General features: G+C 35.3%; 1 protein-coding gene across 2 annotated transcripts; it reads right to left on the reverse strand.

The window, feature by feature from the left end:
- Positions 1-538: 538 nt before the first annotated feature.
- On the reverse strand, positions 539-21,260 carry SAV1 (salvador family WW domain containing protein 1). 2 transcript variants are annotated; one of them, XM_006193251.3, is made up of 5 exons: positions 20,789-21,260; positions 17,986-18,429; positions 10,399-10,669; positions 7,837-7,980; positions 539-1,967 (listed from the first exon to the last, which is right to left on the reverse strand). In XM_006193251.3, the coding sequence occupies exons 1-5, from the start codon at positions 20,880-20,882 to the stop codon at positions 1,766-1,768; spliced, it is 1,155 nt and encodes a 384-aa protein (XP_006193313.1). In that variant the 5' UTR covers positions 20,883-21,260; the 3' UTR covers positions 539-1,765. The 2 variants fall into 2 exon arrangements, with proteins under 2 accessions (XP_006193313.1, XP_014421983.1); XM_014566497.2 differs by having other exon boundaries at positions 1,830-1,967; positions 7,802-7,980; positions 20,789-20,920.
- Between the last annotated feature and the right edge of the window lie 564 nt (positions 21,261-21,824).

The raw sequence follows: 21,824 nt of genomic DNA on the forward strand, positions 1-21,824 counted from the left end.
AATTCAAAATGCCTTTTTAAAAACGTTGACACCATTACAAATTCAGCTTTCCATTTTAAGAAATGTATGCTAATCTCTTTTAGGTACATTCCAGTTCTTTTACATCAGTGATTCTATATTGTATTTCCAATTTCCACTAAAATTTGTAGTGGAATTTCAAGGAACATACTTTTTAAAGAGAGAAAAAAAGTGTGGTAATGAAAAAAGGAAGGTAATGCCTCTTATCTGGGTGCTCTATAACAGTAATTTCTAACTTTCTTAGAAACGGCTAAGCCTTAAATGGTACTATTAAGTAAGGAGTAGACAATGACCAGGATAGAAGAGTGTGTGAGGGTTCTTAAGATATATAAACTCACATATTAGAAAAGTCTGATCAAATGCCCTGCAAAATAAATTCTCCCACTGATAAAATTCCACTAACCTATTTTCATTTTTCAATACCCCTTTCATTATACTGCTTCCTTTGCCTATGGGCCTTCTGAATGGAAAAACAGTATTTATAGCACTATGCATAAAACATGGACTCAAACACAACACATTTAGTTTCCACAAAAATATATTTAATAAGCTTGTTATATAAAATCAAACATGTAACATTTTCAACATTTTACCAATAATTCAAACTCAATGGTATCTAACTGGGAGTGCTTTGTATTTTGGAAGGTTACCTAAACTAAAAATTTATTTACATATTTACAACACATCTAAATATAACTGAATAGCTATTTCAATAAGTGTTGAAATTCACAGAATTCTAGAGATTTATAGGCTAGACGTGCCATAAATTTCCTGCAATCAAATATACTGTGCTAATTATGAACAATGTCTTAGTAACTATTAAGCCAAAAGGAAAAAAACTGGAAGGGAAATACTGGGTTTTAAAGTTCTGTGACAAACTCTTAGAAGATAAAAGATATGTAAGATCAATTTAATGACCAAGATTTCTTAATGAATCCCTGATTGTCATTTTTGGCAGCTCAATCCAGTCTGTTAGGATGGCAACGTGCTATGCTGTTGGGAACCCTCCGCTGTCTCATCAGAACCATGCTACTAAATGCCATAAGAGCCCTGGCCCACAGTGAGGAAGTAATGTTAGCAACTTTTGAGTGCTGTACATAACTTTCCCACACAGGCTAAGGCCTTATGCCTAAATTTATTCCTGAAAGATTACAGGCCCTTCACCCTTTCATACCAAAAAATACTTTTCTCAACATGTTTTAAAAGGGTTCTTTACATTTGGAGGGGGGAAGAACCCCACACATTATATATAAAAATTTATCACAATAAAGGTCCCAAATACCATCTTATGTTTTGAACTACACGATGGTAGTATTTAAACCATCCAATTTCAGACAGTATTCCACACTAAAGCAGTAAACATCTTTTTTTAAATACTGCATAGATTATCTCTCTGTTTTTTAAAGAAAGGTACTGCTACTGGAAGAGTTTACCAACTGATCACTTCCCATTTAGTATCTGGTTAAATGACATTTCTTGCTGCATTTGTCTCCATCGAGAATATTCAAAGTAGTTTCCAAACATACAGCATTTAGAAATGTTTGCCATGCTGGCTCTTAAAATGATAAACTCATTTTTTTCTCAATAAAAGAATATTTTTAAAAATAAAATATATGTAAAATTAGAATTTTATAATTTCAAAAAAGCAAGCTGCCTTTATTAACCAAAGTACTTGTTTGCAGTTTTTCATCTGTGAAGATATTTTAAAGCCCTTATAAAACTTAAATTTTATTTTTAAAAATTTAACTTAAAAATTCTTGCCATGTTGCTGAGCATACCACTGCTGTCTCTGCTTGCGATTTTCCAACTCTGTGAGAAGAGCCTGTCTGTAGGCTTCATACATTTTAACAATCTGTTCCAGTTCTTTCATGAAAAGCAACTTTAGCATTCCCTGGTATGTATCCAGGTCAGCCAGCTGGAAGAGTTCCCACTTCAGAATGTGGTCATATCTGTTTTAAAACACAATCAGACATATGTTCACAACACATACATAAATATGAACTTATAGCAATAAACTGGTCTATTTTTATAAATATGAATTTTATTATAACTAAGTAAACTATAAACTGTAATTAAAAATAACTGAGCTATTAACTGCTAGTTAAATACACTATTTTTTAGGGAGAGAAGAAAACTGCTAATGTTACTTCATTTCAATTTAAGTTAAAAAAATACCCATTTCTGTTCATCTTAAGTATCAGTTATTCTAATATTAACAGGTAGACAATAATGAACACATATTTTAAACCACTGTGGTTCTATAATTTCTGAAGAACACATTTCAAATTATTCGTAAGTTCATCCAAAGTTAACTGTCAGGAACTTAAGAATACTTTAGATGACACTGTTTCTACAAAGAACAATACACAAAAATGGGCAAGATCATTTGTGTCACTAGTGTTGATGAAGCTTTTTGAGGCATGCTGTTCACTACAGCAAACAAGGAAATAAATAGAGGAATGAAAAGGAACCATCATTTGTGGGCTGAATTTTCCTGAGGTTGAGTATACAATATTAAAAACAAACAGAAAAACTCAAGTAGAAAGGGAAGAATAAGCTCTTTTCAAAATGAGAGAATAAGTAGACTGTAGAAGACTCCACAATGTAGGGATGGACTCACGTAAGATTATATTTATAGACATTTCAGAAGGCATTTAATCCTTCTTCAATGGTAAGCAGATCACATACTGACACGGAAGTATGCAACAAACTACTAAAGCAGTAATTTACAATTCACATTGAAAGAGACCTAAAGACAGCACTCTAATCCAATCTTCTCACTTTTTTGATGAAACCTAAAAAGGCTATATACATATCTCTTGCAAAATTGTTTAGTGACTAAAAGATCAGAAAGGCAGAGAACTAATGGACCAAGGTGCAGCAGAGTAATAGTGTTGAATGTTAATAACTACTAAGATTAGAGAAAAAAAACTAGAACTAGAGCAAGGCATATACTTACATAATTTTAAAGCTATACTTCTCAAATCATATTACGGAGCAGACATAATAGGAAGACCTTTCATTGTAAACTCCAGTAAATTTATTCTTTTTTTAAGATACATGTAATATTTTATTTTATTTTACATTTTTTTATTGAGTTCTAGTCATTTTACAATGTTGTGTCAAATTCCAGTGTAGAGCACAATTTTTCAGTTACACATGAACATACATATATTCATTGTCACATTTATTTTTCGCTGTGAGCTACCACAAGATCTTGTATATATATTTCCCTGTGCTATACAGTATACGGTAAATTTATTCTTAATAATCATTTATAACATTTCCTACCCAATGATCCTTTGCTTGGTAATTCATTTAATGTCTTACCTGCCTCCTTAGTGCAGTAGGCTGCGTGTCAGTCTCATTTGCATTTACTGTCTTATTCCAAAATCATCTTTTTTTAAAAAGGTTTTATTTTTAATAAAAAGAAACAGTACACAAATACAGAGAAGCCAGTATGAGCCACATACTGTGCCTGGCACGTCCACATATATTCCTGTACAACTTGGGTATGTGTACCAGGAATATCAGAAGCATGTTACATAAAATCACAAGGTAAACATATTTCGTTGGATCCCAAATTTACCAATTTAATGAGCATTGCAAATTTACTAACAGATATACTTGGTAGAAAGCTTTATATTCTCTTTAGTTGTTAACTCCAACTACTTGCCAACATAAATTGGAGAAATATTACCAGAAATACTTAATAAGCCTCTATGAAGCCTCTATGAAGAAACAGTTGCAAGGTGTTTCCTAGAAACTCTGCCCTTCATGTACCTTAAAATTTTACTTGTTTGAAACAAATTCATAATTCCTAACAAAAAACTTTAATCTTTCTGAGTCTGAATTTCATAGCTAAGGGACATTTCAGCAATGTCTACTGATTCAAGTTGCTTAAATTTATGCCAGGTGAACTGTAAGAACATTAAAGCTTATGTATCATCTATATACTTTCTAGCAAGGAAAAAGGAGAAAAATAAATATAGTAATATTAGTAAATGTCACACCTGTCTTTAAGACATGAGTATCATTCTATATAAGCATTCAAGTTTTTTTTAAAAAGGAAAAAAAAAAGCTTCAGACAGTTTTCTGACTCCCAATCACAGCATTTAGCATTAAGAATAGGATTTTGGGTAGAAGTAACAAAATCAGAGTAATTAGTAAAAATACTTTGAGAAGAAGAAAAAGCATTCTGGGGGTAGGTACAGCTCAGTCGTGGAGCCCATGCTTAGCATGCATGAGGTCCTGGGTTCAATCCTCAGTACCTCCATTAAAAAAAAAAAAACACCATTTAAAAGAAAGAAGAAAAAGCATTCTAAAGAAGAGCACAGACGAGAAAAGTATGCCATGAGCCAATTTCCATTCCAAATTCTTGCCCCTGCAGTTTCTATATAGTTACTGCCTTCTGCCTATGCCTGCCTTTTTTTTTTTTTTTTACGAGAAGTATGTCATTCTCATTTTTCTCTTCTTAAGGAGTCAAATAATCTGCTTCAGTTTAACTTTTAGTCACTATACTCTAAATATACAGGGAAATCATTCAGAAAATAGGCTATAAACTACTCCAGTAACCTTTTCTTATAGTATCTCTTTTACTGTTTTTCCTAGGGTAGTATTCAAACAGTACTTGTAAATAACCCATATAAGCAAACAGCAATTGCTGTAATGCTACCAAAAATCATGTTCACACTCCAGTGGATGCTACCTTCAGGAGCCAAAAGTGCTGCTATTCCCAGCCCCGGGTATCATAACATAGCCCAAGTTCCTTGTGCCTGCCTTATGTAAAAGCATGCCCACTCTTCCTTTCCTCCTACAGCCAGAAGTGAGTCAATGGTGATAACACAGGATCACCAAGACACAGGAATAAAATAGAGTCAGTACCACAATGCTATTGGGGACTGGTGTTGGTGGCGGGGGCGGGGGGGGGGGGGAGGGTGAGGAATACTGGAAAGTAAATAGTTCCTAATGGTCTTTTTCCTGTTAAAGATTAAATCTTACAATTTTATCCTATAGTTCAGTTTGACTAAAGTTATATGATATATTAGGCTCTGTGAGCAAACTTAGAGCTATAACTTTACTAAAATTAATAAATAAAAATTTAGAATATTATCTGTTCTAAGGTAGTTCTGGAAGTATATGCAAAAATTATTTTGGTTAAGTTACTGCTAGAGATAGAATCAAAGCATTTTAGGAAGTTAGAAGATATTGACTGTTTATTAAACAAAAGGAAGAAACAAGCTAGTTTTTTGGCTAAAATCTCTTTTTTCTCCATTATCTAATTCACAGATAACAGCTCACCTTTCATTGACAGAACAATATTAATCATTTCCATCCTCTTTAGAGACAAAGATTTAGGATCAGCTAAAAAGTATCAGGTTTTAGACCTCTTGTTTTAAGCAGTAAAGAAGTACTTGCTCTCTTCTTACTGGCCCATTCTGGGAGAGTTCTGATCTATTTGAAAAAAAACTTAAGTTGCTAGTTTCCTGAAGTTTTATAGCTAGCTCATAGAACCAGAGTGGAAAGGGACTATAATCTTTGGGAATCATTTCTTTTCATAAGAAGCAAAGAATTCCATTTAAGTACTATCTTTTTCCCCAAAAAGGAAAGCTTTTTATGTTATTTCTTTCTAACAATGGTCATAAAATAGAAATAACATAAAGTGGAAAGAATAACCCTCCTCAATCTTATCAACTCCCTAAAATAACAAAGGTTAACAGTTAAGCACATATTCTTCCAGACTTAAAGAAAATATAAATACATGCACATATTATATATGACTTAGGATCAGCATATGAAACAAAGGCTATACACAGTAGTAGGTCAAGTGGTATCAGGAATGAGAGAAGAGGAAAAAAGGAGAAGTCCATCTGCTATCATTCCTCATCCCATTCCTATACTATATGGGTATTATCAGATACAGAGGCTTCTGTAGGTTAGCTCAAATACCAAACTGTGCTTAATTTCTATGGATAAATGTGTTATGTAATTTCAAATAAACTAAAACCAAACTTTTGACAAGCACTGTTTATACCAGGGAATAATATCTATAATTAAAACCTTTGAAAAAAATTACACTGACAAGGCTTAAATTTGACTCAGGAAAAAAAAAACTGATGCTTTGAGACCACAACCCTCAAATATCATCTTCTCTCACTGCATCAGGCCACAACTATGAATTTACAGACTGAGAAGATCAGAGGGAATGTAAGAGGATATTTATGCTGGCTAAAAATTAACAAATAATTCACAGTAAATGACCAATAATGTTATAAGATTTAAATATTTCATTCTAAATTCACTGTACAATCATCTTAAACTTTCTAAAACTCTTCTTCAGGCTATTTTATGCTGATAATTTTGGGTATTGAAATACAAAAGGAATATTAAGACTAAGGCTACAAAGTTTCAGCTTATATAGTTGTTAATAGTACTATACATGCAACTATTATGTATAAAATGCCTAGCAAAGTGCCAGGAATTTAATAGATACTCAGTTAGTGATTATTATTATTAAATAAGAAAGTAGTAATGACAAAGGTTAACGGCATGAACTTTGAAGTTAGAGGTGAAAGTTTAAAATCTACCATTTTAAAATCAACACGCAATAGTTGTGTGATCTTAGCAGAGACAAAGCTTTTTTCACCTGTAAAATAGGTTTGGGGAAGAGTATATGAGATAACACACCTAAAAGTTGAGCATAGGAAGCACTGGATTATCAATAACTATTTGCTTTCAAACACCCCCTTTTCTGAAATCACAGCACTTTGTATTACTACTGTCACTAATCCTTATCACATTGGGTTATTGATCTGAGTAACTACTTCTGTTTCCCAGAAAAGAGAAGCTCTCTGAGGCAAATTTCATTTATTCATGATTACATTCTAAGAACAGTGCATACTATGGCACCCAATAAATATTCTCAATGAGCCTAGCACACTCATCAGCATCTTTAAAAACTAACCCATGTATTTTTCTCTTTAGTGCAGTCTTCCTTGCTCACTCATATTAATAAGAAACCATTACTGAGGACTTACCCAAATCAGCCACTGTGCCATTTGCTTTAAAATGAATGGTCACTTTGAAGCCTCACCATACTGAGTAAGGGAGGTTAGATTATTATCCCCTGTGTTTCAGTAGAGGAAAAACACTTAGAACGAAGTTCAAGAACTTACCCAATGTCATTCAGTAAGTAGGTGACGGAGACAGAAATCATACTCAGTTTCCTTCCTGAGTGACCTTAACCACAATTCTGTATCTTTACCCCCCCAAATAATAACAATCACTTACTAAGCTCTCTCAGTGGGCAAGACAACCTCAAAAGTAGGTATTATTACTATATCCAATTTTCATAAGACAAAACTATAGATTAAGCACCCTGCCGAGGGTAACACAGCTGAAGTGTCAGTAACCACAGATCACCTCATCCCAGAACTTGCGCACATACTATTTCCTTAACACCCTTGTGTCCTGCTTTGTTTCACCTCTGTGCCTAGGACTTACTTGGGTCCTTTCTTTTATCACACAAGGTATTGTATCACTTATTTACAAGTTATTGAGAATGTACGTCCTTTACCGTATCCCTATAATAGCACAGGTCTGCACACAAAGAAAGTAGAGATTCAATAAACGTAGAACTTCTATTTCTAATCAATGACTTTCAAACTTTATAAGCTGTAATATCCTTTCTTTAAATATTATTTAAAAGCCAAATATTATTAAGAGAAAAAACATCATGCTGTGGGGGTTAAGCAGCCCAGACTCCATTCAGCCCTCCACTCACCCTTCAACAAAGCTTTGTGCTGTAAATTCACTTACTTCACAGGGGCTCGAGCATAAACCTGAAGCCAGTCAGGAATTTCTGCAGTATGATATGGATTTGCAGGTACCAGAAGGGACTGATTTCTTTCAGTTTGCTGTGGCTGGTATGTGACAGGAGGAGGTTGATCATACCGAGGTACACTAAAAAGAAAGAATCAACATTCCTTAGCATAAAGGCCCTAAATCAAACAAGAAACTATAAGAACAACAACATTTAAGCATTTTTTAATGTGCCTCTTGCCCAAACTTCTACTACCTAAAAAATGTAGATATGCCTTTTTTTTTTTAACCATACTATAGAGGAAGTAAAATTCACCTTCTCTTGGAAACTTGTAGGTCATTAGTGATGGATATAAAACCAACCCTAAACCTTAACATATTCTATAAAAAAAAAAGTCAGAATTAAGTTACAATCTTTATATAGAAGCTTAAAACTAGAATCATAAATTTCAGTAATAATTAGTAATTAGCTGCAAATTTTTCTACCTCCTTTAGGCTGAAAAAGGGGTTTGGAATAGGTACTACAGTAGGATGAGTACTGTGTTTGAAATACCCACTGTACTATTATTTCCTTTCTGCTTTTACCACCTAAAGACAGCATATGGGAGTCAGAGCTGATTAGAATCTGTTTTAAATGAGAAACTTAAAAAAAAAAAACATGCTTTTAATTAATTCTAATGGCCTGTATATGCTGAGGGAAGGAGAGAGCAGCAAGCTGGTGTGGAGGCTATTATATGGGAAAATGCTAAAGGAAAGCACTGAACCACTGGAAGGTTAAAGACTGAATTCTGAGAGACCATAATGGCCTATTCCAGACTTGGAGACAAACTGGAAGAGCCTGCCTCCAAACATAAATATTTATGTGTATATCAGAAAAGGTCATTTCAATACTAAACTAGGACTAAAGTTAAATGTTGGATTAGACTGTGGCTAGCAATTTAAAGATCAATGTGCAAATGGCACTAAATTTTATCTTCAACTCAGCAAAGTGAAATATTCCTTGACAGTACAGCTGGGAGGTAGGAAAGAACTGAGGTTTGAAGTCAGATATACTTAGGGGGTTGGGGGGTTTAATCTTAGTTTGGCCACTTACAAATTGTATGAATATAGGCGAAACTGCTTCACTTCTCTAAGCCTCAGTCTCCTTATTTGTAAAACTTGAATAAATTCATACCAAAGATGACTGTCAAGGATTAAATGACCTAATATATGTCAAGAGTTCTGTATAAAGATTAGCATAATATAGACAATCAAATAGCTATTTATTAATACTACCTATCTGAGGTTAAGGAAGGTGTTTATTCTTTCCTTTTTTAAAAGTCTACACAGTTATGGAGAGAAGCAAATTAACTAATTGTGAAAATGCTTTGTAAACTATAAAAATTCTGTAATAATATAAGATTAACGATGATAAGAAAACTAAGCTCAATATACACTCTCAAATTTAGTTCTACAAACCAGAAAGCCTCTGCCACCCAGTGATAGCAAACTATAACTGCATTTCTTTTCTTCTCTTTTTTTGCATTTCTATCATTTATTCATTCAACAAACATCTATCTGTGTGCTTGTCTCTGTGCTGGGTGCTGGGGACACAGCAGGAATAAGTGGCCCTTGGGTGGGGATTGTGATCAGGTGGGAGGGAAGCTATAAATTATCTCCATGTTCCAGGCCTAAAAATAGAAGCCAGGGACAGCAGCAGCCTGCTTGAGATGGTAAGGAGAGTATGCAAAGGGGCTAGAGCCCAACACAGGCAGAGTGGGTGATTTGGTTCTTCTGAAGGGATGAAAAATTTAGTTGTTCAATAAACACTGAGTGCCACTACATGGAATCACTGTAAAAAACTGCTTTTCAAAGTTGAATAAATAAATCCAAATATGTAAAATGATTAAAACAGCACAATGACAAAGTTTAGTTTTCTGGGTGATATTAAAATTATTTTCATAATGATTTTAATGGTTCTAAATAATGCACATCTGCTATAATCAAATATCTGTATGATGTGAGATGATACGAAGCAACACCTATCAACATGCTGATGATACCCTACCCATTTTTAATCTTATGTCTCAGTTCTTGAGAACTCAAATGCAGTAAACTGGAAACATTTGCAATTTCATTACTAGACTAACACTAACTTTTTATGTACTTTGAAATCCAGTGTGTATTTTACATGTATAACACATCTCAATTTGGATTAATCACATTTCAAGGGCTCTATAGCTATATGTGACAACTGGCTATAAAATTCCTAGGGCTCAAAGTCTGGCTATAAATGAGATGTAATGATAAGCCCAGCATCAATCAGAATAGTCCAAAAGATCACTGGCTGCATTTATCAAAAGATCTGAGATGTTCTGTGCAGTTCCAATTTTCACTTTCTTGCCTGGCAATAGTAGGAAACAACATAAAATATTTATAAATTGAATAAAAACAGCAAGATGTTACAATGCAAAAATATATTCTGATACATGAGAAGGCAGGTCTGTTATTTTTTTATGAGTTCAAAATCTATCATTAGATAATCTCAAAACAAAAAGTTAAAATAAATTGATACTCTACCTAGGGGCACAGGGATGCCTATATTGAGCCTTCTTATTTGTGTGATCTACATAATAGGTTCCAAATTCTGATGACTCAACTCGCTCCCATCCAGGAGGAAGTCCTTCTCGCTCAAGAGGATGGCTCCAGTGAGTTGTATTTGTGTTGTGATCTATATAATATTTTCTCCCTCTCATTGTCCAGTCCACAGACCAGCCAAGAGGAAGGGGTAAATCTTCAGAACCATGGTTAGTTAAATTTCCTAAAGATGTAGCAGCAACTCTCCCAATACCTGAGAAGGAAAAGAGAAGAAATAAAACAATTATTCACAGCTAAAAAATATGCCATCTGAGAAAGTTATAAAAGTAATTCCCAAATATACTCTTCTGTTAAAAGTCACAATTTTATCATTAAAAATAAAAATTTTCACAAAACTAGCCAGTATTAACTATTACTTAATTACAGAAGAAGGGAGGAACTAGACTTCCTCTTTGATAGTGGCACAATTTACAATAGCCAATACATGGAAGCAACCCAAGTGCTCACAAATAGATGACTGGCTAAAGAAGATGTGGTGTGTGTATATGTTTGTATACACACACACACACACCCCGAAATATTACTCAGCCATAAAAAAAAAGAATGAAATATTGCCATTTGGAGCAACATGGATGAACCTAGAGACTATTATGCTTAGTGAAATAAGTCAGAGAAAGACAAATACTATATGATATCATTTATCTGGGGAATCTAAAAAATAATACAAAACAATCTATATATGAAACAGAAACAGACTTATGACATAGAAAACAAACTTATGGCTACCAAAAGGGGAGAAGAAGTAAGAGTATGAGTATGAGATTAACAGACAGACACAAATTATTATACATAAAATAGATAGGCAACATGGATTTACTGTAAGCACAGGGAATTATAACCAATATCTTATAATAACCTATAATGAAATATAATCTGCACAAAACCCAAATCACTATGCTGTACACCTGAAACTTATACAATATTGTAAATCAATTATAGTTCAATAAAAAAAAAAGGAAGGAGAGATATAGCTAAGCTGGTAGAGTGCATGCTTAGCATGCATGAGATCCTGGGTTCAATCCCCAGTACCTCCAAAAAATAAATAAATAAATAAACCTAATTACCCCCCTCCACACACACACACAATCTTAAAAAAAAGTATATATATATGTTCATACATACATGAATCACTTTGCTGTATATCTGAAACTAACACTGTAAATTGACTACACTTCAATAAAAAATAAGAATTAAAAATATAAAGTGGACAAGAAAAAATAAACTAAAAAAAGGAAAAAAAATTTTTAAAAAGAAGGTATAATCCCTCAATCTTATTTATTTTTATATATATATACACACACATATATATAAAACTACCAAATGGAACTGGGCTAGAAGAACAATAAGGAAAGAAGTGGAAAAATAAGAACAGAGCACTGTGAAAAATTACATATCCCAAAACACTATCTTGAAATAATTTTTCCTTTTCCCTACACAACCCCCTAACCTCTCTGGCAAAGACAAGAGCCAATTTTAAATAACTAGCTAGAAATATCCAAATTATTCAATAATGTGTAATAAGAACAGCACAACACCAGTTCTATAAGAAAAATTAAAGAGGCAAAAAGGTACAAAACTCATTAAAAAGAACATTCAGAAAAATGTTGTCCCAAAGCAGAGAAAAAAGTGAAATATTCTGCCACTGTCATAAATTAAAAGAGTAAAAAGATTGAAGCAACAACTCCCTGAAGGAAGACCATAAGGAAAAAAATGCAAGAATCCAAAACACAGATGTAAAGACTATAGACATAAAAGGTATGCTCAAGAAAGAAACAACAATGAAGACAAAAACTAGAAGAACACGCAGTGTTTGTTATAGTGGAGAAACCTGGCAAATCTTAACCAATTGCTGAAGGTTAACAGCACCAATAACGTCATATAGAGATCATATATCTCTTTTATAAAGTATGATGAAAACACTTCACCTCTGTGGTATTCTTTTCATAAACCAATAAGCCAAGTCTAATCATAAGAAAAACATCAAAGTCCCAGTTGAGGGACAGTCTACAAAATATCTGACAAGTATTCCTTATAACTGTCAAAGTCATGAAGAATTAAAGACTAAGGAATTGTCATCAACCAAAGAACACTAAGGAGATATGACAACTGAATGCAATGTGGTACTCTGCACTGGATCCTGAAACAGAGAATGAACATTAATGAAATAACTGGTAAAATCTAAATAAAGCTTGGTGTTTAATTTTTTTTTAATCCCTGAGTTCATAAATATACTAAAAATAAAAACTCATTGGTTACCTTTGGAGGTGGCTAGGGTACCAATTCATTATTCTGAAAAAATAATAAATAAAAGGAAAAAGCTAGCATTTATCCTGTCTTACATGAACAATAATTTAAAAAGTAAAGGTCTTCATTATAGAATTTCAACTAATAAATAAATAAACAACAAAATTAGAGTATCACTATTTGCAACACCTAATGAAATACTGGATCTAGCCAATAATCATTAACGGCTTTCAAATCAATAGGTAAAAAGTTGACGGAGAACATCATGATGGATGAATTCGGATGACATCTTATTCCATGATCAATTTTAACATCACAAAAAGAGAAATCAGTCATTATGTGTCTCTGGAACTGATGCAATAGAATGTACGCAACACCACCTATGAAGAACTCTGGCAGAAAAGAAAATGCAAGAAAGAAAACAAAATCATTCTTGCTCAGTACCCTTTAGGAAGAAAGGCATACATTTCTAAAACATACGGTGACTATGAAACAAAACAAAGCTAACAGGCCTTGGCTTCTGTCACCTGCAACTGAACGTTTATTTAATAAGGGTAGCTTAAGCAACTTCAGTACTTAAAGAGAAAATATTTAAACAGAAAAAAAATAAGCCAGTGTGCTAAAGACATGCACATAGTAAAACACTAAAATCACATTGTATAAGCATGCAATGGCTTTATACTTTCTCATACTTTCATCACTAAAAATGTTGTAGTTCTAGCCATAGCCAAGAATAGCAATTTTTTTTAAAATTATAGTCAATTGAATGTACTCAAATTGAGTTATTAATAAGAACCATAACATTTCGGCCTGACAAGAGGTCTGCCTGGGAATACATAAATAGATTTCTAAATGCAGCATTAAAAACAAAAAACTATTACAGTAATTTAAAATTGTACAGGCCTAGGAGTATTAAAGTCTGTGGTAATTTCATTCATCTGCTTAGAAAATTCAAATTTCCATGTACTGAACTTGCCTCAATCTAGAAACACAGGTACTTTTACATTTAAACAATAGTAGGTACCTAACACCAGATTTTAAACCATGGTAAACTTGAAATTCATATTTAGAGCAAACACAAAGACCTCTCTATAAGTGTAAAATCTCTTGTATTCAGCAACTAAACCTTGACAAGTTGATAAGGGAGCCATAAAGTTCACAAAGTTCCAAACAGACTCACTGGCTTTACCAACACCATGTGAGACCATGATTCCTAACCTTTTTAGGCACAGATAAAGTATTACTTTGTCTCTCCACCAAGCTTTCAGTAGATATGCCTCCAAAGAACTTAATCTCATACAACTAGGCAGATATCTACAAAATCTGCACTTACAGACAAGCTCAAAAATTCTAATTTCCTACCGTTGTAGTCGCTGGAGAATAAATGGAATCTGGAACTCCAATGAAGGCTATAAGCTCCAGGGTAACAGACACTAAACATTACAGTACATGTTATAATCGAGATGTTGATAAAGAGATAAAAGTATTTAACCAAGTCAAATGCCTTTTTCCCTCCTCTCCAAAATTTAATTACAAATAAAGTTGTACCCCTAAAGATTATTAACACTTCCTCCAAAGAAGATTCTGGTTCACAAAATACTTATTTATACGTTTCCTGGAATAAACACAACTCCAATATTTTTTTGTAAAGCCTGGAACATTTTAATTTGATTTTTATAACTTGACTTCTTTAGCTGTCTTTAAAAATGAGTTACAAGTTTGTTACTTAAAATTGTACAGAACTAAATTATTAGGACAAACAAAGGAATTCAATTTGCCTTTAGTATTCCAACTAAAGATTTCCTGTTAGCAGCAGAATTCCTTCCTTTGGCACATACAGTAAGTGCCTGACTGGTATGTAGGCCAAAATGTTAAAGGTCAAATTTCACAGCTAAATGTAGAACTTGCTAGGCCCTAAGAACTTTTAAGATATTATACAACTTTTTTTGTACTTCTGCCAAATACAATGAGATGAAATTAACCCTAGAGATAGGGTATTTCCTAAAAGTCTAACTAATAACTAATTAGCAGGAATACTACTCTCAAATCATACAAAAACTATTTTCTTCCATACTTTTTTATTCTTATTACATTAGTAAGAGCAATCAAAATTTAAACCTCGTGAAAACAGATCTGTCCATAGAACATCCTTACTCTCCCACAAATTTACTTTCTCCTTTCCATTCATTCAATTCCTTAAACTCTCTCCAGCATAAATCTTGAATATATAATAAGTTTCAAACCTTTTCAAGATGAATTCAAGAAATTTCCAGCTATTGTTTCACACTCAGATTTTTTTCCTTTCTGGAAAAAACAGCTGTTAGGCTTTTCTGTTTGGTTAATAATTGGTTGTTAATCCTTTCCTGCCACTTAAGAGACTCCTGCAAAGAAGTACTGTTTTTTTCTGAAAGGTAAAAGCATCCTTACTGCCCTGATATAAATTAATGTTAAGTGAAATTTATCAAGCATCTATCACTGCCATAATAAATGCAAATCTTTTTTTGAATGACATTCTTTAATCTGAGTAAGTATCCAATTAACTTGTATTTTGTTTATTTCTAAATTGTGATTGGAAAAAAAATAAAAAAATAAATTGTGATTGGAAAGTTGTTTAAAATGTGTCATTAAAATTACAAAAACTACGTTAGATTGCATAAGTAGGTTCCCAAGAGAGGATCAGTAGAAATTCAGTTTTTACAGCATTTCCTCCATGATATTTTGCAAATCAGAATTTTAAAACAAGATTTTAACTTGGTATCATTAATTCTTCATACTTCAAGCATGAAAGTGTCATGAACTATCAGTGATGTTTGCAACATAAATATACATGGGAAAGGAAGTGTGAAGAACAACAATCTGTATTAACAGCAGATTGTTATAAGCTATCCCTCAGCTACCAAAAGTGTCTTAAGACTCCAGACTTGAAATCTGTGGATCCATTCACTTATTCAACCATTTTTTTAGGAGCACCTCCTACACAGCCAGGGGCTTTGCTAATCTTATCTGATTCTTCTCTTTCCCTCATCCCTCAATCCCCAATGGGGTGAAGGCCCATCAAGGCAGATGTGTCCCACTTCTCCCCTTTCCAAATGTCCCCAGTCTAGGTCAGGTCCTCATTAACATTTAAAATATTAACCACTAAATGGTGCAAGAAAATTATGGATAATTGACACTACTCATAAACAGTATATAACATTAAGAACTCATTCAAGTAAAAAAGCAGGGATATGAAACTGTATAGAGTATAATCACAATAATGTAAAAAAAAGAGTATCATTGAAAAAGATGAAAGAAATAACTAAATACAAGGAATCTCTATTATAATGAGTACTTTAACTTTTCTGCATTCTGCAAATTTCCTATAATAAGTAGATATTACTCTAAAAATATATAAAAGTGAACTTTATTTTAAAAACTTACTATTTTGATTGGATAGCAAATTATTTCTGAGGTTTAAAACTACACATTAGAAATAGCCAAAATAAACACTGAAGTATGCAACTGTCTAATCCTTTTAATCTAGTTCTTTAAAAACGAAAAAGGCACCCACCTGTTTTCATTACAGCATTTCTATATGCCTACAAAACCGTTCTTCAATGTCCCAATGAGATTTGAATGTCAGCTTTCACAAAGTAAGCTACTCTTGCCAACTATTCCACACTACTCTTCAATTTTCAAAACTTCAGTGATTTATTTCCTCCCAAAACTGTAATTAAGTCTCATTTTTCCTTCAAAAGTATCATAGATTTGCCCTTTCTCTCCTCTACCACTGATACCTGCAGTCCCCTTTTTCTCTAGTAATCTATCCTAAGTACAACTAGTAAACTAATCTTTAAATACTGCTTTCATAAAATGAAATTCTTGTCCTTTTGAAATCTGCAATGGCTTCTGCTTGACTCAAGTCTAAATCCTACAGCCTGCTGGAGCACCACTAATCTCCATTCCACCTTACAACTTATATCTTCTAACTAGGTAGAACTACACAGTTCCTTGGATTTATGTCACGTCTACTGTTTTCACAGGGTTATTCCTGATTTTCCACCTAATGTCCTTCCTATATCCCCTGTTATCTAAAGTCCAAGCTCAAAGCACACAGTTCAGTTCCTACCTTTCCAAGAACCATTCTTTAAGTATTCTAGCCTACCCTGATCTCTCTCTTCTGACTTCCTATTGCACTTACAGTCAGTGCCACAAAGTGTAACAACTAACTGTTCTGTGATCATTTTGTATATATTGGTTTGTTCTCTTAAATACGGTATCAGAAGGCAGATACTAAGAGGGTCAGGGAAAACGTTAGACCCACATAAATGGTTAATACTAAATAAATGAAACGTTTTCTACGCTCAGAACACTCATACTCCAAACTGTTTTGTTTTTTTGGTTTTTTGGTTTTTTTGGTGGAAGGAGGTAATTCTGCTTATTTACTGATTTATTCTTGAGGAGGTACTGGGGATTGAACCCAGGACCTCATGCACGCTAAGCATGTGTTCTACCACTTGAACGTATACCCTCCCCCAACAAACTGTTTTTAAGTCACCTTATTTGCTTCAGTTTATCCAGGGTAACATAGTACTTTAGGAATAATGGAGAATTGTTCATTTCTCCTAGCTCTTCTGTTTCTTGTCCAATTATCCCCAACTAAGCAAATGCAGAAATTAGATTTTATAAATTACATGGAAAATATTTTTGCCCATTCCAAAAAGAAAAACAAAAGGACATGCTTAACACAACAATTAACCATTTGACAAAAATGTCTTTTTGACCAACTAGGGAAATAATTATTTAACTACAAAACAGTTCTGTGAAGAGAAACACAGAAGGTTCTAGCTAAGTATCGATGCAGCTGCCATGGTATTGCCCACCATGCCCCTTCTTCCTATTTGCCTTTCCTTTTGTGGGTTTCAGTCTAGTTTCTCTGAAACCCTAACCTTCCCATTCTACCAAATCTAAACCAAGATTCAGTCCGACTGTAGACATTAAATTCTCAAGGTTTTCAAGGTTCACAGTGTTACACAGTCTACATAGCCTTCAGATAAGTACCAAGTTTTTATAAAATAAGTTGATTAAATGAGTTAATGGACACAAAATTCTTTCCCTCAGTGTAGGTTAATTTGCAAGGTGGTTTAGCAAGTATGGCAAAATGGAGAAGTAGTTCTCTAGGAGTATCTACTGGCTTCCCAAGAAAATTCAGAAAAGAACACCTTTTCAATGAAGTGTTAGTATGTCCAAACACAAAATAATGTAATATTTATAATTTTAACTTACCTGAAGCATGCCTCCCCTGATTCTGTGGCATTCTTTGGAAGACATCATGGTTATATTCATAATATCTATAGTCTTCGTGTGTGCGATCCCCAAGTGGGCGCCTCCTCTGACCATCAAAATAATTATCTGAATAATAATATCGGGAACCAGAATCTCCATTTTCAACAGCAAAACTAACTTCTGTTAAAAATGACTGAGAAGAGCCATATTCCCTAGGGACATCTGCTAGACTCCTGGCAAGATAAGAAGGTGCAGATAATCTATTGCTTTCTCTTCTCATTATTTCATGAGGTGTTCTTTGAATTGGAGTTCTAAGGAAACTCTGGTTTCTTGAAACTATTCCATCTCCAGAAGCTGAAAAGGCATTAGAGCTTGAATCTGGAAGACAGATATCAGTTCGTCTTGGAATTGTCGGACCGTGCCGGATAAATGAAGGCATGAGATCTGTAATGAAAGAATAAAATGATTAGTAAGTAATACACTTTTCAGAAATTGGTCATTTACATCTATCACCCCAAAATGAAAAATTTCAATGGACTTAGGAAAACACAATTTAAATTTTAGGATATTATTTGGGTATTTTAAAATTTAGACTGACATCTTCCCACTCAAATGAATTTATAATTTGTATGAATGTGTTATGTGTAAGCTCTGCCAAAATCAAATATTCTGCATATTACCACATATAATATGAGGAAATGTCAATAAGCTTAGCTATGAAATAAATATTAATGAAATACTCATGAATAAATGTGTAAAAATACTAAACAATCTAACAAATGGATACACAATTTATCGGCATAATTTAACATTACAATTTGTTTTGTTGATTTTACTTCATTTTCAAAATTCCCTAAGTCCTTCTTCAAGCAAACACAATTAAAAAAAAAAAAAACAGAACCCAATGCTATTCCCAAACATGCAAAGGTAGACTCCTTTAAAAAGATTTTTTAAATTATCAATCTGGTCTTCCTACTCTTGAAATTATGCAGCACTAGTACAGTAATTAAGAGCTGGAAAAGCTAAAAATTTAAGTATAAAAATTAAAAAATAAAAATGTCTCATTTCAAAGATGCACACAAATGTTGAATCAGTTCAAAAACACACCAAGCCTGAAACTGTGGCTCCTTTCAGAACAATTATAATTCAAAGCAGAAGATAACGGAAGAACAATGGCTTTAAGTAAACAGTACTTCTGAATACAGAACTTAAACAGTTTAGGCATTCCTGGTTAGAAAGCAAATAACTTCAAAACATGAAGAAAACTGGACTTGGAGACCGTTTTACTAGTTCATTAAGTAAACACTTTCAGAGAGCACTCATATTAGTAAGCATCAAAGTTAACTCTAGACAAAAACTTAATATCCCAATAAACAAGGCTCAACATTTGATTTAGAGTGGTGGGAATAGCTCAGTGGCAGAGCGCAGGCTTAGCACGCAGGAGGTCCTGGGTTCAATCCCCAGCAGCTCCACTTAAAAAAACCACCACCACCACACACGTATTTGATGAAACTAAAACAGAAACAAAATACTATATCAAAAGTTATTTGCTTAAAGGTGTGGCAAACATATTTAACGATTTCAAGTAATGTTCAATAAATTTTATTTGCAGCAAACTGTAAGCTATCATAAAATTAGCCAAAATCAAAAGAGAAGGTGCAACTGAAAATTAAACTGTTAAAAAAAAAAGTTTAAAAATCAAGTTCAAGATTACTGGGATACCCATCCGATCTGTTCTGTTCTTTAAGAAAGCACTGCAAATACAAGGATAAATCTGGAAGGTTGATGACGTAGTTACAATGGAAAAACATGCTCTCCCCCCCTTTTTGTGTGATTTTGGACAAACATTACTAGGAACCTCTATGACAAGCTTTCCCAATTACAATATGAGGTAATGCTTAAGTCACAAGGTTACTACGAGCTTCCAAAAAGGAAACTTACACAAAGGGCCCAGCATGCAGTATGAGCACCAAAAAATTAGCTCCTTACCTCACAAGCAAGAATTAAAAATTCAAAAGATTCAGCTGGAAAATTAGAGTCAGAAACTTAAAATGAACAGAAGAAAAGTGCCGGAGTGGGGTAAGAAAAAAAAGCATTCTGTTAAAGTTTTAAAAAACAAACAAACACACTTTTTGGTAATTTCCCGGAAATATGAAAAAACTATTTTGAGTACTCTGCCTTTTTGGAGTCGGGGGGGGGGGCGGGGGGTTATTTGAAGCAATTCTCACAAACATAGCCAAATACTTATACTTTTTGCTCTTCTACCCTGAGATCTACGATTGATGAGGCTTTGGGTAGCGGCTACAATAGCGACAATCAGCTTTCACCTCATCCAAGAACATCCAGTAGCTGGGCTAAGGAATTCTACCGAAGAGTTCGCACAACTTCCAGCACCGGCGAGTGACAACCACAATGTTTGCAAACACAAGGCAAATCTCGACGTAACTGGAAGAGGAAAAAGTACGCCCCAGTCTAATCACTTTAGTTCCTATAGCATCAGGGGATCAGCAATTTAAGCGTTTCCTAAAGAGCCTCTTTCTCCCAGTAATCAAAACTAATAAAGGGACGGGGAAGTCTGTGCTTATTTGGGGACAGGGGTGCGGGAGTGGACTAATCTAAGTTTCTTACTCTTTGTCAGCTTTCAAAGAACGAACACCCTTCGGCGTAATGAAATTAAAAAAAAAAAAACAGTATTTCACAGAAACCAAAAGGAGTAAGAAGGCGCGAGGAGCAGCGCTCGCCCGGGTCCCCGCAGCCCGTGGCCGCCCCGGCCAGGTGTGGGCGCGCCCCTCCCGACACTCACTCCGCAGCAGAGGCGACGTCTCCTTCTTCACGTACTTCCCCTGCACCTCGGCCGGCTTGGACACTTCGTTTTTCGTTTTCTTTCGGGACAGCATCCTTGTCCACGAGGCTCCAGGCCACGCCAAGCAGCCTCCCTAGGGCTCCGTGCCAGACGCCGGGTGTCCCGGCCGCCACCTCCGCCGGCGCCGCCGCCTCCTTCCCTCCCGAGCCTTCGCCGCCGCCGCCTCTCCGCAGCCCGGGGTCGCCCACAGAGACTGCCGCATGTTCGGGGCGCTATGCGCGCCGGCCGCCGCTCGATCGCTTGTCAGTTCCTTCCCGGAAGTCTGCCCGCTCCGCGACGTCTCCCCAAGACTCGGAGATGAGAGGCCAGGGACGCCCGGCCAGGGCCATGGTCGGCCGCGGGCCGCCTAGTAACCGCTACTGCCGCCGCCGCCGCCTCCGCCGCCGCCTACGTCCCGTAAACTTTCCCCGCGGCCGCTGGGAATTCTGGGAAACTCGACGCTGCGCGAGCGCCTTCGCCCCTCCCCCTCCCCAGTCCGCGGCGCGGCTCGGGCTGCGGTATGACGGTCTGCGCCCTCAGCTAACGGCCTGGTTCCGCTGTCTTCCCGAGGAACGGCGGCCGCCTTCACTCCCCGTCAGCGAGAGGCAGTCCCGCGGACACGAGAGGACGAAGAACGAAGCCCACCGGACTGAGCCCTGGAGGCCCTCGCGCGCTCCTGCGGTGGAGCCTCCTCTACCCACAGATTTTTCTCTCAGGACCGGGACGGAGCCGGTAACGCCCCCTGAGACAGATGCATTCGCTCCTCGTGCACCAGAGAGGACATCCCTCTTGGAGCGTTTTGGGTTGGTAAATTTAGGTCCGAGATAACGCAGACTGCCCGCAAGCGTTGAAGGAATACCACCCTTAGGCTAGTGCCGCACCCAAAAAATCTAGATGACTCTTAAATTGAAAACTTTAATCCATCCGATACTAATGAAACAAGTATAAATCTGTAGTCTCCTGAGTGACAGGGAGTGTATCTTTCTGATAAAGGAAA

Source organism: Camelus ferus, chromosome 6 (assembly GCF_009834535.1).
Source record: "Camelus ferus isolate YT-003-E chromosome 6, BCGSAC_Cfer_1.0, whole genome shotgun sequence".
NCBI lineage: Eukaryota > Metazoa > Chordata > Mammalia > Artiodactyla > Camelidae > Camelus > Camelus ferus.

What these genes read in the sequence shown, in the direction of transcription:
- SAV1 (XM_006193251.3), bottom strand. Translation starts at nt 20,882, where the DNA reads ATGCTGTCCCGAAAGAAAACGAAAAACGAAGTGTCCAAGCCGGCCGAG. An exon ending in GACGTCGCCTCTGCTGCGGA is followed by an intron (nt 18,430 to 20,788) that starts GTGAGTGTCGGG and finishes CTTTCATTACAG; the next exon opens with ATCTCATGCCTTCATTTATC. An exon ending in TATGCTCGAGCCCCTGTGAA is followed by an intron (nt 1,968 to 7,836) that starts GTAAGTGAATTT and finishes GTTTTAAAACAG; the next exon opens with ATATGACCACATTCTGAAGT.